The sequence below is a fragment of the Chelon labrosus genome (genome assembly GCF_963514085.1).
Source record: "Chelon labrosus genome assembly, chromosome: 6".
Taxonomy (NCBI): domain Eukaryota; kingdom Metazoa; phylum Chordata; class Actinopteri; order Mugiliformes; family Mugilidae; genus Chelon; species Chelon labrosus.
The window spans coordinates 11062887-11081677 of record NC_140342.1 but is presented as its reverse complement, the minus strand read 5'-3'; the positions used below and the strand labels follow the sequence as shown (position 1 = coordinate 11081677).

General features: G+C 40.8%; 2 protein-coding genes across 2 annotated transcripts; both read left to right on the top strand.

The window, feature by feature from the left end:
* The first annotated feature begins 420 nt into the window (after positions 1-420).
* Positions 421-4761, top strand: LOC311488857 (phospholipid hydroperoxide glutathione peroxidase-like). The gene is made up of 7 exons (XM_084545715.1): positions 421-496; positions 1300-1394; positions 1495-1639; positions 2379-2530; positions 3736-3760; positions 3880-3939; positions 4250-4761. The coding sequence occupies exons 1-7, from the start codon at positions 431-433 to the stop codon at positions 4280-4282; spliced, it is 576 nt and encodes a 191-aa protein (XP_084401841.1). The 5' UTR covers positions 421-430; the 3' UTR covers positions 4283-4761.
* Positions 4762-5458: 697 nt separating this feature from the next.
* On the top strand, positions 5459-18474 carry LOC311489450 (phosphatidylinositol 4-phosphate 5-kinase type-1 gamma-like). Its single transcript, XM_084546526.1, has 18 exons — positions 5459-5714; positions 8564-8592; positions 8784-8867; positions 8994-9124; positions 9235-9352; positions 10868-11020; positions 11491-11790; positions 12107-12315; positions 12393-12476; positions 13022-13070; positions 13227-13311; positions 13425-13598; positions 14370-14526; positions 14650-14718; positions 14810-15341; positions 15905-15979; positions 16843-16926; positions 17057-18474. The coding sequence occupies exons 1-18, from the start codon at positions 5627-5629 to the stop codon at positions 17057-17059; spliced, it is 2424 nt and encodes an 807-aa protein (XP_084402652.1). The 5' UTR covers positions 5459-5626; the 3' UTR covers positions 17060-18474.
* Positions 18475-18791: the final 317 nt, after the last annotated feature.

The window sequence follows — 18791 nt, the reverse complement described above, 5'->3', positions numbered from 1 at the left end:
TTTTAAGCTTGTTTTAAGAAAACCATTTTTAAGAAAGTTTTGAAGACAAAGCTCTCCTTTATCAAGCAAATGAAGACAAAAGGGGGTAAATACTGGACATGTTCAGATGGACACAATGAATGAATAATAACACGTTGTAGCCGCTGGATGTGTAATTAAGAAAGTTCACACCACAATAACTGACAGTTTCCGCTGCCCCAAGTGGGAACAAAAACACAGCTGCTGCCGGTTTACACGTGTTAAATGTGTTTAAAAATACAAAAATAAACAAAACAAAATAACTTAAAACGCTATATGTGGAAATATATATATTTTTAAGTCTTGCTTAATTAAAGTAGTACCAAAGACATTTAAGTGGGTTCAGGAGCGCAGTGCACGTCCACGGTCTCTGTGGGCGGAGCTAACTGGTCATGTGATCAGTGCAGCCGACATGTGGCTCCCAAGAACGGCAGTGTTGTTGGGTGTAGTGGGGAACAGAGGAGTATTGAGAAGCATGGTGAGTACATACTGCGCGATTTTATCGATAATGCATGTCTTCCGGATTATGTTTAGTGTGGCGTAGTCAGTTAATATAACCGCTGCTGCCTGAGTGCTGGAAAACAAGTAGGTCATATTTAGATCTTCTATTTTTACTTGCGGTGCAGCAGAGAAATGGGTCCGATGTTGACGCAGCTACCAACGCTACCGTAATGGCAGCGTCTGGGCTTCTGGCAGCGTAGCGGTCCAGTGGGCGGATTTAGCTAACTGTTCACCCCCGTAGAGAGTCTCAGCAGCCCCAAAATCACACTCATATCCACCGTATGTTCTGTAATAATAGCAGGAGTATAGCTGTTAGCTAACAGGGCAGTAGCCTTAAGGATCTTGAGTTAAAGTTGCTAATAATCCGTAGTGATAATCAGTGATTTTTTTGTTTGTCCCGCAATGCGATTAAAGGCTCAGTCGAGATATAACGTTTACGCTGACTTTACGCTGATCAGATCTTTAAGTTGTTTGTTTCCTCATCGCTTGAGTTAGACAAACATTCTTGTAGGTCAGAGCTGTTTTCGGCTTAAACCTGTTTTGAATGGAAATTTACGAGTGGGGACAGGGATGATGACACAAATGGGCCTAAGTGCAGTGTCTTGAGAAGTGACTAACAGTCTTTCTTGCCTTTCCCGTCATTTATGATTCATCTTGGATTTATTAATACGTTTACCCTTTGGCTTACTTTTCTGGACTTTAGACCTGACATACCGCTGTCTTCAGTTGTTCCTAATCACACACACTCTTACATAATCTCCATTCTTCATCTGTGTGCAGTGTGCTCAGGCGGTGGACTGGCAAAGTGCCAAGACCATCTATGAGTTCTCTGCCAAGGACATTGATGGGAATGAGGTGTCTCTTGAGAAATACAGGTAAATCAGTTTATTTTAACAGGGTCATCTGCTCTGTATCAATACTTAGTTTGATCTTATGTTTGTTCCATGTTTTTTTTTGTTTTTTTAACTCTGACAGAGGGAATGTGTGCATCATTGTAAATGTGGCCTCTAAATGAGGAAAGACCAGGGTAAACTACACTCAGCTAGCGGGAATGCACGCCTCCTATGCTGAGAAAGGTTTACGCATCCTGGGCTTCCCCTGCAACCAGTTTGGAGGACAGGTAACGTGGATAAACACCAATAGCAGCTCAGATTCTGGGTTTCTTTTTTTTTTTTTTTGTGTGCTATATCAATCAGATATTGTTGCCATGGATGAGAGCAGGCATACGGCACACCCCTGTCACCAGAACAACCACATGGGTGGGGGAAAAGAAACGGCCGTGAAAGTGTCTGTGTCAGATTGATAAAAACTAGTGGCGCCAGCCTAAAAGCTTCTGGTAAAAGATTTCTTTACTTCCCCAAAGCAAATCTTGGTAACAGAGTAGACCTGTGGTTTAAACCATCTGTGCAGAAGATAAGATATAACAGCTGCAAAGAAATGTGGTATTCTTATGAAATGACCATGGCTGCAAGATTTGAATTTACAGCCAATCAAATTAGAGGCCTGCTTTCACCCAGATAGCAGCAGGGCTGTTTTCTCTACGTGAAAAGTTACCAGTGCTGCTGTTAAACTGTCAAAACTTAAAATACTTGTTGTTAATCTTAAACCTTTACTCCATCTCACTATTCTCCTTTTCCCAAAACGGTCAGGCTACATTGCAGCCATTTAAATAGTTTTTAAATGGAGTGATTTTTCTGCCATTTCAAAGCATATAAGCTGGACTCTTACATGTTTTGGATTTTTCTGGAGAGTTTTATTTGGAACATATTTTTTAACATGGCAGTGTATTTCTTTTTTTCTTTCATTTTAATTATTGATATATATGTTTTGTTTTGTTTTTTGTTTTTGTTTTAATTTAGGAGCCAGGGACAGAAGCAGAGATTAAAGAGTTCGCCAAAGGTTACAATGCTGAGTTTGATCTCTTCAGTAAGATTGAGGTGAATGGAGACAACGCTCATCCTTTGTGGAAGTGGATGAAGGCTCAGCCCAAAGGCAAGGGAACCCTGGGAAAGTGAGTTATTATTCTACTTTTCTTGACTTGAAAAAAAAATAAAAAAATTATTTCTATCCATGTTTCTTTGAGTTGCACATTATCGTTATTAAGGGTGAGATGTAATTAAATAATTTTTTGTGGTGTTGAGTCATGCACAAAAAAATGCATGATCAAAAATTCATAATTATGGCATTTCACTTAAATTTCATCATAGTCTGAGGACATTTACAGTTTAAAGCAGGGTGTTGTAATGTTAAAAAATAAAATCTCAATTTTAAATTAAAGTGTAAGTTCCTGGAGGAGCAAGTCCCAGGTAATAATTTAATCTATCATGCTTGGCGGATGTCATGTGTAACTCATTTTGTAATTATTTCTTAAAAGTTACCTTCTTTCAGAGAATAGTTTGTTGCAATTTTCAGTTTGTAACTGGTATGCTGCCATGACACTGTTGCGCCCTGAAATAGGAACACGACCGGTCACATCCTGTTGAGTTTGTTACTTCTTCCCACCCTCCTCATCTTCCTCTTTTTACAGCATGTAAATACTTTCATTGGTTTCATGTTAATATATTAATGCGGTCTGCATTTATCATACCATACAAATGAATAGTGTAGGAGTGTCTTCTGATAGTGGGCTGACTGAGTGATGGTGAAAGTGATTTAAGCCGCTGTGAGGACACCCATTAGTGTGTAGATAACAGTTATAAATGCTCGAGTTTCACATTTTATCAATTGCCATCTTCATTTTTTTTTATTTTTTTTTTAAAGCCCTAAGCGATTTATGAGAGGGAGAGCAAGGGGTGGATATGACTGTGAGGACATTGCACGCCCACGTGGTAGTGAGCTGTCACTTAAAAGATATCCTCGCACTAAAGCATATCATACCTTATAGTGTGTTTGACTCTAAATGACCAGATTTTATTAATTTAACATAATGCTATACTGAAGAAGGCTTAAAATGAGCAATCGGCACTTAAAACTATAAGCTTGTTTGGAAAATGTTTGCTGAGGTAATTGAATTTTTTCATGGAGCCCTATATAATTAGGTATTTTTGCCACCAGTGGAGTCGCCCCCTGCTGGTCAATAGAAAGAAGGTTCTGTCCTCCTGTCATAAGAGAAATGAACGCCGTTGTAGTCCCCCTGAAATCCAGCTAAGAAAGAAATGTCAATCTTGGCGATTTTATGCAGTAACATTTTTATTTTTTTTTTTTCTGTTTCCACAGTAACATCAAATGGAACTTCACAAAGGTAACTTTCTAATACAGCTGTCCATATACCCTTTCAGAGCCATATTAACATTTTCTGAAATGTCTTCCAAGGCTGCAAAGGCTTCAAAAAATATTTTGATATATTTTTTTCTTCAACAGTTTCTTATAAATAAAGAGGGACAGGTGGTGAAGAGATATGGCCCAACAGATGATCCCAGCGTAAGTCATGCTGTGTTTTTTCTTTTTTTTCAACTTTGTTTATTGAACAAAGCAAACAAAGTAGCAAACCATTACCAAAGTAATTGTGCATCCATGCAATTTTACAGCTACTCGTCGTCCCTCTTGTCCCTTCCCACGCCGTGACGATGTGTTTTTAATATTTCATTGCATGCAGTTTCCTGCTGTTTGAATTGGTTACTGCTTTGTTAAATGTCAATTGGTATTCATTTATTCAGACATTTTGTAGTGAACAATTATCTGCAATTTACCACCTCTGTCATAGTAATATTTATTATTTCTATCTTTGCAGGTGGTGGAGAAAGACCTGCCCACTTACTTGTAATCACATGATCTCCTGTGTGTTCGTTTGACTCCTGACCCTCTCCCATGGACTTCAGGGTATTTGTGTGTGCGTGTGCCTGGGCCAGTGACGGCCTGTCTGTAACCCCAACACTGGGAAAGGCAGTGCCTGATGAACCCAAGCGTGCAACTTATTTCCAGAGCCCACTCACACCAAACCTTGTAAGGCCATAATGAGAGGGCACTCAGTAGTTACTCAAAGCAAAAACACTTCCCATCTTTGTTCGAACTCCAAACAGCCATTCCTTTTTCTAATACCAATGCCATCAAGTTCTTTCTTCCATGTGTAATTGTCAGTCTCACAAAAAACTACTGATAATATTGTTTGCACTTAACTTTTAAAACTCCTCACTTATGTGTTGACATTAGAAAATAAATGCTGTCCTATATCATCATCTGCCAGTTTCTGTCTATCTTAATGACAGTAGTGTGCTCCTGTTGCCTGTCAGTATTAAGCTAATCTATTTCCTTCTGTATTTTCTAAGTGGGTTTTTTTGTTTATTTTAAAATCACAATATTAATAGTGGGAAAGTAGCTAATGCATTACAGTTCTATTGAAGATGTATATATTTTTGGATCCTGGCTATGTTATTGTTCTATATGATCCCAATTCTGACTAAATGAATGTTATGCTAGTAATTAGGCTAACAGTAGCCAGTTTGATTAAATTAGCCACAATATACTGCGCCACTGAATTAAAGCCTTTAAACGTGAGGGCCCACAAGTAGGTAGAGAATTACGTTGTGAACTTAGACTCGTGTGAACAACATTTACTGTAGAAAAAAAATAATAGATATGCCTGTTTTGTGTACACTCGGTTAGCTTATCTAACAATAAGGGTGCAATTCCCCTATTCACAACTTTGAGGTAGTATTTCGACTTTTTTTTTTTTTTTTTTTTACTATTTATTTTTCCCAAGCAGTAATCGGTAACTGGTGGTCGTCGCCGTTAAATATTGATTTATTCTTTTTTTTTTATTAAAATATAAGAATTAATCTCAAGTATCATGTTTCAACTGTATCCGGTTACTATGATCAGTTGGCTGGTGCTGTAGCGGCACGCGCACCAGCCGTTGCGTGAGAACGTTGACGCAGAGAGCAGCGGCGGAGATGATCGCCACCGCTGGCCCTGAGCATGCCCGCGTCTCCGCGCTCACACTGCTCCAAATATACCCGTCCGCGGAGTTGTGTCCCCCGCAATTCACCGACAGATATTAAATAAGACGAAATGGCAGGATTTATAGATCGTCTGAAAGCGCGTACCGCAACATCTGGCTCTCGCTGAGGAAAGACGCGGCTTCGTGTCGTCGTCACGAGCCGTCCTGGAGATGGACTGGGGAACTGCGGAACCCGAGGATGACGGGAGCGAGGCAGCGGCCGGCGGCTCCTGTCTGCAGCTCGACTTCGAGGACACCGGTTTGTATCCATTTAAGTCGAACTGTCAAAACAGCCCCATAGTTTCGGTGTGCTTATTCAAACCTAGCTAGTGACGGCAGGTGAACCGAGTTGAAAATAAGTGGGCAGCATCCTGACACGCTATGACACAGTATGTAAATGTGGCTAGACCCACCGATTTAAAGGAATATTTTTTTCCACCAAGGCGGATAAAGAAAACAGCAGTCTAGTTAAAGAAACTAAGCTGTGGAAATGAATAATAAATTGGTTGATTAGATAACAGTGTCAAGATTCAAGTCACTGATGTTCAGTTGTAAATGTTGGGGACTCACGATGAAGCTGGGATCAGTGTTATTTTGCCTGCGCATGCCTTTGGAGCTGTTCACTTGCAGGCTATAAACACACATGCAGTCGCTTGTATACATCAACAGGAGCTGTGTTTTCCGTGTGTGCTACTGAGCATCCTCTACTGTATTTTCCCCAGCTGTCATTTTGTTCCCCCTCAGTCTGTCTTCATTATTCTTACTCTTCCCTCTTTCTCGCTAAATCTGAAGAGTGCCTTATGTAATCTGATGGGGAATTATAATATAAATCACACACTAAATCCCCCATGGGTATCAATTTCCATCATTTCTGTGGATGTCATTGCAACAAATGCAGCGGGGGAATGCATGACATGATTATGTTGTTTATGTGGGCATGTCACAGGAACAAAGCAGATGTGGTCATCAACAGTTGACGGGGAAGCTGACTTTGCATGTTAAATTGGATGTTTGTGCACTGATGATTATTATTAAGTCCACCGGATTATACTTGTATGCAGAGAGCCTTGGGGCATCAAAATCTACTCCTGTGTTTAGTGTCACATTAATGTCACAGCAACAGGCCGCCATTTTCCCAGATAAGGGAAAGATCTAATCCTCTTTGCTATGACACACACACACAAGCCTCGAGGCATATTTCTCTTAACATTGACATAAAACACATCATTACAAGCATATCTAAGTGAGCTTTCAATAAGTCTGCATTTCCGGTTTTTAAACTCCTAATGCATAAAAAAATAAATTGTCTCACAAGCAGTCACAGATGTTACAGTGAGCGTGTCCTGCTTGTTGTTTGCAGCTCACTGACACATTATTCTGGCTTGACCCTAATCCCACAGAGACTCTTTTGTTTGTGCGCCTGTCCTGGGATACTCCTCCTCATTGTTCTCCCAACAGGCGTTGTTGCAATGTTAATCTGCAGGTTACAGGTGAGGGTAACCTGATGAATGACAGGCCTTTTCGTGCCATCACAATAAATAAATAATACTTCTTTTTTTTTTATTTATGTTTTTTGCATAATTTCACCACACTCTTGTTCTTTTTTTTTTCTGTGAACAAAATACATTTATTTACCTTCAATGATGACAGTCAGCTAGTGTGGTCCATGTCTCTACACATAGTGGATAAATTACCATTAATGTTTGTACAATACATAAATTAATTTTGCACAGAGGATGAACATTAACAACTGTGGAGGTCCCCTGATTTTTGTGATGAAGTAATGCCTCACAGAGTCACAAATTTGGGGGCAGACTTATCTTTGTTATTAATACAGTTAAATCAATCAAAGAGTCAAAGTGGGGGTATTGTTGTATGGTACATGATTCCAGAGGACTACACTAAGATAATCCTTTAATATATCCCACAGTGGGGAAGTTTGCAGTGTTACAAGACAAAGTGAACATTAAATAAACAATAAGGTTAATGTTTTCTGGATTTTATATCAAATAAATTAGAATTTTGGTACGATTCTTGCATTTTCTTTCTGTCTACTAGCCCATCAGAGAAGTCGTTATTTTATTTATCACGCCTTAGTGACAGTAACATCTGCTTCAGTGTGCGCTGTCTACTTTACCGTGGCTTAAAGATTCATTATCCCGGCTCTGTCTGTCTCTGTGGCACTATGAAGTACTATGAACTGTCTCTTTTCTCGTTCACTTCCTTCCTTTCTGCTCTCTTCATCCTCTTACACGGACGCATACAGACTCTGTCCATTTCCGTCCTTCATGCCGGTTGGAAAGATTCCTCCTAATCCGTGCGTGTGATTGGTTGATGATGTGGTCTGGAGACTTCAGCCAATGACAGACCTCAGATTAGAGAGGAAGTCAATCCAATAGAGTTTTTACCTTCTCTGTACAAATCACACTGTTCCAGGAATAGAAAACACTGACTGCACATTGCAGCAGTCTGACTGCTGAATGTCAGAGTTGGGTTTTGGTCTTTTCTCTTTTCCTGGACTATCAAACTGTTGGTAACCAGTAGGCACTGAGCTCTTCTGCTGGTGAGTTTACCACCAAATTATTTGGAACAAAGTTAACGAAAGCTGTAAAATTAGCATCTATCTGAGTGCTATAAAGGCTTTATGTGTTTTCTCTGTTAAATAAATCATTATTGAGCTGAAGGATGTGGAAAATCCCAAAGACCGTTTAAATTTAAGTTTAAATGTATGCGCTGATAGAAAGTCTGAGTAGGCTGTGTAGTAGTGTCATGTTGTGCTTATGATCTTTCCAGCTCCTTCTAACTGTCAGACATAAGTGTCATGACATATGGCATCAGCATTATAAGTCAGGTTAGCTTATTTCTCATAGAAACTCAGTATATTCAGTATATTTTTGCTGTGGTGTCTGTTGCATTTGTGAATAATACCTAAACTGCTGATAAAGACAGAGGTCAACACAAGCTCTCTGGCTTAGAATGTTCTGGGTGTACACACAAGCCATGTGAGTCTGATGCCAGAGCTAGCATATCCACCCAAATGCCTAAATAATGCATTGATTTAGGCACTTCTTAATCCGTGTATCCTGCACCTTCTCCTTATATCCACAGATTCAACCAAGAAGAGTCAAATAACCGAGGTGAGAGGACACTTCACACTATACACCTGTCCTTCTCACCTGTCTCTGTGGCTTTGTTCTTCTCTTTCATTTGGCCTTGTGTTGCTGAGTGGTTTAATTCAGCATAACCTTGAAAGGGACAATATATAATATATAGTACATTACCCATATCACATATAAATGAGCTTTTCCCTTTTCTTCTCTTATAACAGATGCCGTCCCCATTTGGCCCCGCTCATGAAAAGAAGATTGGTCACAGGAGGGTAGATGCCTCTGGCGAGACAACATACAAGAAGGTAGGCAGTTCTTCTTTGTCTTTTGTCTAAAATGTTGCTTGTAGGATTCCTTGGCATCACGATTTCATCAACTAATATCCACCCACGCTGTGTTATGTTGTTCTTTTCTTTGTTCTCTGCCTCCAGACCGCCTCCTCTGCCTTGAAAGGGGCCATCCAGTTGGGTATTGGATATACTGTTGGCAACCTCAGCTCCAAGCCTGAGCGAGATGTGCTCATGCAGGACTTCTATGTGGTTGAAAGCATCTTCTTCCCCAGGTGCGTCTTCGTGAATAGATGTGCATACGTGTTTGCGTGTGTGCGACGTACTGAATGTAATCTCTCCTCTTCTTTTACTCTTCCCGTTGCTCCCACCTTGACTCAAACAGCGAAGGCAGTAATCTCACACCAGCCCACCACTTCCCAGACTTCAGGTTCAAAACTTACGCCCCCGTGGCCTTCCGCTACTTCAGAGAGCTGTTTGGGATCCGACCAGATGACTACCTGGTGAGATAATCATTTTCTCACATGACACAAAATACATTTACTGTGTCTTGTAAATTATCGTGCAACTGAAATAGTTGATCTATGCATTTAGCATCAACACTGAATGGGATTTTTACTAAGCACTAATAACTTTCTTTTGAGGATCTAATTTTATTATAAGAGGCACCTTTTATTCTAGTTAAGATTTCACAAAACTGGCCAAAATCTGCTTTTTAAAATAATATTAAGCTTCAGTATGTATGCTGCCAATACATGCAACTCTTATTTCCATTACTATGTTATCACATTTTCTCACATACTGTAGAATGTGCTGTTTATTAGACTGAACCACACAAATTGGGAAGTAAATGAAAGTCATGAGAACATTTAGCACATCACTGACTATTACTGATGCAAACAGCCATACTCATTTATGTCATTAGCTTAGAGATCTGAAAAACAAGAACGTTTTTACTTTGTTCCATCTAACTTGATAACACCATAACATAATATGCGTGTGATACAACCTGACCTGAACTCTAAATATAGATGTGTGTGAAGTGCGAGCACTCGGCAGATGATCAGTGTTGTAATCAAAAAAACATTTTCAGATCTCTGCTGCTCTGCAGATAAAAGGGAAGCTGAGCACAGGAAAACACACAGACATGCTGTCACTCATGCCTTTGCATATCGTGTGTGTCAAGGTGCACACACATGCAGTGACATACCGTGTACTCAGCAGTACATTTAAGCTGACATTTTACCTGTGCCAGAGGGAGATTAGCAGACTAAAGCTTTTCTTTTGAAACTCCCAGCAGACAGTCAAAGTAGTTTGCGTCTGCAAGTGTTTGTGTTGCTGGTGGAGGGGTGTAGTAGCAATGTAACTGCATTTTGTTGACTGAGCCGTAGAAAATTGAGTTTCTTTGTCAGGCAAATTCACCACAAGCCACAGGCAAGTCTCAAGCCTTTAACCAAATGATTTAATTATGTTTAAAGTCCTGAGGAAGTCACTCTTAAATATTCCTTGTAAATTTAAGTCCACTAATGCTATTGGACTGTCTGCTACTGTACATGTGCAGTTAAAGACTTAAGTAAAGACAACTGCTGCTAGTCTGTCAATATGTGAGAAGATGCAATAGCTAAGGTTAGAACAAACACTGCTCTCTGGTGTAAGTGTGAGCGGCCGATACACACTTGCACTTTTAAAACAAAGCTCCCTGTTTGGTGCTGATGAGTAATCTCGCGTGAGTGGGTAGATGTATTCATCTTCCAGTTGGCTAAAGGAGAATTCTATTGGATTAAACGTCATCAGTGATACTTGGATGAAACAAACACCCAATATAAAATGACATGTTCAGATTATTCATTACAAAACATGCAACACGAGCGCAGAAGATTCTATCTTCTGTCAGTCTGTTTCCGTAGCTGTTGTTTATCACACCCATATATTTTCACAGATTGTGCATCAGATTCTCAAACTTGAGGCACGACGCCAGCTTAAACTCTTATGTGTTTGTTTTCCCTGTGTCTGCCTAGTATTCTCTGTGTAACGAGCCACTGATTGAGCTGACAAATCCAGGCGCCAGTGGCTCCATATTCTATGTAACTCGTGACGACGAGTTCATCATCAAAACCGTTCAGCACAAAGAGGCTGAGTTTCTACAGAAACTGCTCCCTGGATACTATATGGTAAGACAACCTGGGCCTCTCACTCATTAGAATCTTTTCAGTTGTATGACACAAATGTTTCTTAAACACAACCAATATTGCCATCCTGAACCCGTGTGTGATTGGAAAAAGTTTTGTGATAGTGAGTCGGTATGTGGGCGTGGTTTGTTTGTGTACATGAGCACATGCTTGTGCAGCAGCTGAAACTTCTAGTCTTCTTTATCCTCTTTATCCAACCCTCGGGTTTTGGCTCTAGTCAGCGGTGACGTCAGCAGGTGGCTTTGTGATCTGTAGGAGCAGAGACCTACGCTAAGTACTCCTTAATGGGTTAAGCATGCACACGTTAGAGACACGCATGTGTGGGCTGAGGCCTGAGGATGGATCACGCTGTCTGACAGGTGCACGTTACAGGGGTTGAAATTAACAACTGTCCAATAATGTTTTGTATTTTTTTCCTTTCTCTTCATCTGCTGTGCCAAACCACTCTCCAGAATCTGAACCAGAACCCCCGGACTTTGCTGCCTAAGTTCTTTGGCCTCTACTGCGTCCAGTGTGGGGGCAAGAACATCAGACTTATTGTGATGAACAACATCTTACCACGCTCTGTACGCATGCACCTCAAGTTTGACCTGAAGGGCTCCACATACAAGAGACGAGCATCCAAGAAGGAGAGAGAGAAGTCCAAGCCCACTTATAAAGATCTGGACTTTCTGAGTGATGTCCCTGAGGGCCTCACCATGGACCATGACACGTACAGCGCTCTGGTCAAAACACTTCAAAGAGACTGCCTGGTGAGAGAGAGACAGATAGCGAGGAGTTTGACGCACATATTTTTTTTTTTTAAAAGAAGAATAACAATGTGCATTTCATTTTGTTTTAATGAAGTAGCCCAGCCATCTGCACATAAACTATTCTGCTCAGTAGCTGACTCATAAATAAAGATTAGGGGTATCATTAAATTATAAGAAATGATAAAAGAATAGAGGAAGGGGCTTCAAAGTTGCTTATGTTAATTTTTACCATGCCTCAGGCTTTAAAACCGAATGCAAGGCTAAAGTTGGACATACTTAAAGTCATTATGACTTCTTGTGTTGTGCTTGACTTCAGGTTCTGGAAAGTTTTAAGATTATGGACTACAGTTTGCTGCTTGGGATCCACAATAAGACCCAAGCAGAGAGAGAGAATCAGTCACAGGGCTCGCCTGCAGGAGGCGGGGATGAGAAGAAGCCTGCAGGGCAGAGGGCCTTGTATTCCACTGCCATGGAGTCGATACAGGGAGGCTCCACATGCAGGGACACTCTGGACCATGATGACACGTAAGTCACCATTTGATAATGTTAACCCTCATCGGCACATCGTGTCCACACATTGGTAACTTTTCCTCTCTGCCTAGTATGGGAGGTATTCCAGCTGTGAGTGGGAAAGGAGAGCGTCTTCTGCTGTTCATTGGAATCATTGATATTCTGCAGTCATACAGGTAGGCAGTCAGCCTGTGTGATGCATTTTAAACAGTATGCCACTAGAAGATGGAAAAAGCTGAGGACTATGTAGGAGCAGAGGTAGCACCATCCTCTTTTAACTAAGCATCAGGATTCAAACCCTTTCTCTAAATTGTGACCATTTCTTTCAACAATATTTCTATGGTGTTACAAGTGTCTCAGTTAATTTTATAAAGATATGTTGGTGTTTAAACTATTCTAAATAGCATTTTAATAGCATTTTAAACCTAAATAAATAACTTTAGGTTGTATTTCAGTCAGGAAGTGTGTGATCTAACAGTAATCCAGACATGATGTACAAGGAATTTAAACAGACTAATAGAGATCATGGAGATAAAATAAAGGGTAATTCCACATGTCAAGTGTGATGACACAGAGGTGTCAGCCACCTAACATGAAATCTGATCTGTTAAAACACATCTTAAAATGCACATGTAGCCCTTGATTTGGGACTGAGTTGCCAGGTAACCACAGCAAAGCAACTGTCTGAACGGATAAATAATTGAATTGTCTTGTCTGACAGAATGATCAAGAAACTGGAGCACTCTTGGAAGTCCCTCATCCATGACGGGGTGAGTGGCTTTCACATAACTGTTAAGTAATGGTCTGTCTCCAAGCAAACCACACTAAACCATAGCAGATTTTTTATAAATGTTATGTAACTGGTTGAGAAGCTTCATGCTCTTTACGCTGTCTCTTTTATTATTCATTGCCTTCACCCCCCACAGGACACTGTGTCAGTTCACAGACCTAGTTTCTATGCTGAAAGATTCTACAAATTCTGTAGCACAGTCGTCTTCAAGAAGAGCTCCTGTGAGTTTTCACGTATCTCTAAACCTTGTTAACTGATAATACATATTTTTGTTTTGCCAAGTATTTTTAAAGCTGCGAATGAGTACAATAAACCAAATCCTGGCTTTATACAGCGTTGCGATCGTCTCCATCAAAGAGAGGACGAGGAGCGCTCTCCATGTCCAAGTCCAGTGCTGGGGCCAGCTCAGCCGGGAAGCGTCCTTCAATGAGTGATGAAAGGCAGGACAATTTGGACAACTTGGAGAACCTAAGAGGAGCTCGCAACTTCCCTGTGCTGGAGGACAATGGTATGACTTCTTCTAAACTCTGCTTGTTAACCATGCCACACAGTCATTGTATAAAATGAACTGACAAGACAAGAAAAATGTAGCCCTCCTCATGGCCTTCATAAATGTTTATCAAGGCTTGCTGTTGTTGGGCCAAAGCCCGTGAGGAAATGTCCATGCAGCATTCTGATGCTGATTAAATAAAATAGCAGTAGATATAGTGTGAACTTTGGAGTGCTTGTTTTCCCCTGTTTCACTGCGTCCTTCAGAACTTAGCACAACACACTATTAGCCTCAATTGTTTGCTGTTGAGTGCTCCATTTCCTCTTTAAATGAAATGAAGTGAACCTTTATTGATCTCTGCGGAGAAATAGAAATGAAGCAGCAGGATGGTTGGAGGGCCACAGCAAGAAAGTAAAACTAACAAATCAAACCTGCATGTGCATGAACACATTAGGATTACATAATGTGCAGCAATACCATAAATTATATTGCTACAATAAATAAAGTTGCTAGACCTTCAAAAATAATTACTGAATACAAATGTACCCAGTTAATGGACCCACTGTGCCAGATGGGCAACGCCAAACATGTAATATTTACTGATTCTAAAAGTAATGAGATACATGGAGCGTGTTAGAGTGAATGAAAATGTGGTACGAACGCACACTTCTGCTTCCTTGGCTGCATATTTAGTTTTAATAGACTGATTTCTGTTGAAGGAATCGTGTTCGCATATTTTAATCTCCTTTCCACGTGTCTCATCATCTCTTACTCAATTCTGCCCCTCAGGGAAAGAGCCTCCCTGCACTCCTCCATCATTTGAAGATGCTACTACAGCATCTATCGCTACCACTCTCTCATCCAACAACTCCCTGCCCACCACCCCGTTCGATACACCAGAGCACCCACGCTACAGGAGACAAACGTATTCACCGAACATGGCCAGGTGAGAATCATTTTATAATGATATGATACTGTTTTTATATCTGATCGGTCCGATGACAATATTCTACTTCTTCGATATGTGGTCTGTATTTTTCACACACTCTGTTTTCTCATGTGCTTTCAGGGCGCAAAAAGAGGTTGTTGAAATTCATGGTGAAAGACAGGACACCATAACGGTGGAGGTGGAGCTCAGGTACACATGTATACATGATGAAAATACCAGGATAATATCCAAATCTGTCTGGGTGGTCTTTTAATAGTGACCTTTGTCTTGCTTCACACAGTAAAATCCCAAAAAGCACGGAGCTCACGCAGATGACAGAAAGTACCTCACCCAGTCATCTATCCCCCGATCATCAGCTTCATCACAAGTCTTCTCCTCCCTCTATTAGTCCATCCTCTGCATATTCCTCCTCTACCCTTCCTCCTTCCTTTGTGTCCACCTCTGCAGCTCAGTCCGTTGGACAGTCGTCCTCCACTCTTTCTTCCTCCATCCGTCCATCCACCAAACCCCTCACCTCTCCCACAGCTGCTCAGTCTTGCACTCCTCTTTCTCCAGTCTCCAATTCAGCTGCACCATCCACACTTCTCACTTCAGCTCCAAACGCCTCCCCCCTCCCTCCCGCCTCAGCATTTACTCCCATCTGCCCGGCGTCTCCGCGCTCCTCTCACCATCTCCCCTCAACTCCTCCCTCCTCGGTCCCTCCGAGCCCCCAGGTGCCTCGGCAGGCACTGCGTACGTCGTGCAATCAGCTGTCTGTGTCCAGCAGCCACAACTCATTGGAAGGGGAGGTGCAGGTTTCCGACATATACTTTGTAAGTTCCCGTTACCGTGCTTCAGTGCTTCAGGTTTGGTTTTGCTGATAGTGTTCAAAGTGACATAACAACCCATTACAAGGGAATTAAAACAAACTAAAACGAATGAGTACATATCCAGGGAGTAAAGCTCATTTTCCCTCTGTTTCTCTTTGATCTATTGGGTCTTTTGCAGTGGGCCAGTCAGGACAGCGTGGTAGAGTTATGATGGTGAGGGGGGCTGTGTGAGCTGCAGTGTGCACGTAGTATGGGAATTGCTTCTGAGCATGAGGCTGCCAACAGCCATAGTTCATGCTTTTGAATGCATCAGCAAAACACGGGTTGTCTTTCCTGCACAGCATGAGTTATATCTGTCAGTCTGCATTCATCTGTCCTCAACTCACTTTGTTACAACATGGCACTCAGTCTCTCAGTCGTTTTCCACGCTTTATTTCTGCTTTGCTATCATCTCACGTCATTCTTTACACACCTCCTCTTTTGTATAATGATTTAATGCCTTCATTTTCATGTCCACCTTTGTTTTCATCTGTGTGTGTGTGTGTGTGTGTGTGTCCATCCATCAGTATGCAGATGGCAGATATTGGGTGTACTCTCCAGTTCTTGGCCGTCGTAAGCTAAACTCTAGCTCAAGTTACAATGTAAGTCTCCACCAAGGTAGTTAGAGTCATTTGTAACGCTAGACGTATCTATGTACCGTTATCCACTGGGACTATCAAAAGCAAAGCTACTTGTGAATGTTCAGAAGTTCTTATGAATGCAGTTGCAGCGTATATCACTGTGACTTATTTAGTGCTGAGGTCTGCAAAAATAAAAGCACTGCATATAAAAACTGCAGCTTCTGAAGGTCTTTCATCTGCATTTAAACAGAGCATGGGATTATATGTAACATTCCCGTTAACGTTACTAGTAAACGGCCATTTCATTGTTTGAGGGTCTTGGACCTTCGGTTAGTTCAACTGTAGCTTGTCTTGACTTCTAGTGATCCTTTGAGATTTCTTCCCTATAGCACTTAGGTAATACTGGAGGTGAAGATCTGATTATTGTTCCTGAAATTTGAAAATGTCTTATTTATTAAAGCTCTCAAAGTGTGATTTTAAACAAATATTTCTCAGTTACATCTGTATACGTAAAGTGGATGCCACTTGCACTTTATATAGAGATACTTTCCATTTTATAATCATAAGCCTGTTGAAAGCTGGAGTAACTTGGCTGATCTGCATCATCAGGACTGTACTGGACTGATTCGATCATATGTCATTGACAGTGCTGGCAACATGGGCAAACAGCTCCACAGCTGGTATCAGCTTCCAGTGTTTGTGAGCTCTGATTAGTGCACAGAAATGAGTATGATATCACCTCCAGAGCCCTCAGCATGCACATCTGCACAGTGCCGCTTCAAATTGTTCTATTATGCAGAACATCTCTTCAATTTATTTTTCGTCCCTTTTTTTTCTCTTTTCTTGTTCTGCTGTCCTCTGCTGGCTATATTGGGTAATAGCAGACTCAGGAGGATCGGAGCTGGGTGTACTCTCCTCTGCACGGCAGCTCAGAGTCCAGAAGGGGCTCAGATGGAGAAAGTGAGACAGTACGTGTACAGTTCATTCATGATTTAAATTTTATTTGCAGAAAATAAATGAGTGGATGCATTTGTTTGCTATTCTTCTATTTTCTAATATCAACCATCCCCTTCTTCTTCTGCACTATTTCTCCTTCAGTAACTCACAGTGGATACAGCATTGATGGTTGGAGCCAGAGGCTGTCTACATATACAAAAGATGTGAGGTTTTAATAATAAAACCACCAGGACACTATGAAGATTTAATGCTGGTTGCCAGAGCTGCATGTGGGGAGCTTGCTTTGCGAAAAGCAAACAAAAATGAATGAACTTTGGGACAAAGCATTCAGGTATAAAATAATTCAACCATGCTTTTACTCATACGTGTCTGTACATTCATAACTGTCCAAATATTACAGAAAAGCATTATAATACGCATTGGTTCTGGACAATCCGACTGAGGTCAAGCAGAGAAACAAAACAATCAGATGAGTGACACTGTGAATGGCTTTGGAAATCATTTAAATGTAAATTCTAGTTCAGATCCCAAAGTTTCCAAAGATACAGAAAACACTTTCTGCCTCTTCTAAGGATTCGTGTCTCCGTGCCCGCAAGCCAAGCAAGGTAACCCAGACGTTCGTCTCCCCGGCTCTGGTTATGCAATGTGGACGTACAATGATTTAACTACTTCAGACTTCCTTCATGCATTTAGTTTTCACTAGGGGCATGTCAGAGCTGTGTATCGTTTTATTTTTAGCACTTTATCAATGTATATGTGGCTGAGGTCTCTTGAAACTGTGTACGTTTTTTGTTATCTCCTTATCAGTTGTTGATTGAAAACACACTCAGACACAGTTAATGTTGTGTGTGCTGCGTATGCACAGTGTTCTGATCCCTCCAGTGGTGTGTGATGGTCCACCTAACAAGCTTTGGAATTGCCTTACTAACACATTATTGTGAACATTTTTTGATATTATCTGGTCATGTGTACTCATTGGAGAGAAAAAAACTAAACAATGCAGTATAGGAAATGCAAAAAAATAAAATAAAATAATGTATTCAGACTAAATACCAAGTATTTGGAGCAGAGATGAAACAACATGGCAGCCATGCTTTAACACATTTACAGGATTAAGAACAAAGAGAGAGCGAAGAAAAAAAATATTATCAAATCATCTTTTGTGACTTGTGCGTGCCCGTATGTGTGCATGTGTTTGCATGCAGATGACGTGTGACTGGGAGACATACAAGTCTTTGGGTGTTCTGTCCTGCCTATTTCTCAAATTGTCAAGAGGTGTTGTTGTTGTTGTTGTAGGCCATGGAAGTTTGAACCAGCTATAAGCATGTTGGCTGCGTGAGGAAAAACAGACACAGATACTCCTGTCTTTAATGACGCCAGATTAATCAGAAATCAGTATGCTGAATTAAAATGTCAGTTTACATAGAGAATTCAGACAATACCATCCCTCTTCCAAACACTGTGATACATGGTGTGGACAAGTCTCAACATAATTAGACTTCCTGACTGTGTCCTGAGGCACCTCTTCCATATTACTGTATTATTTGAGTCTGCTGAAGTTAACCTGCCTGATTGTAGGCAACAGGAGTTTGTAGCTAATCACTGTGTTAAAGATAATAAAGATTATATTGTGTAAAAAAAATTTTTTTTTTTAATATTTTTCTAAATTCACTTTCACAAACCAGTAGTTGTGAAGACAAATTGTCCACTAGATGGCGCCACAGTGTCTCAGAAAGCATCAACCCTGCTACTTCTTGACTGGAATCCCATACAGTACTTTTGGTTATTTGAAAATTCACTCCTCTTAGTAGATTGTAAAATTGAACTAAACAAAGACATATGCTGGAATATGAGCTTCCTGAAGGTTGTGATTCAT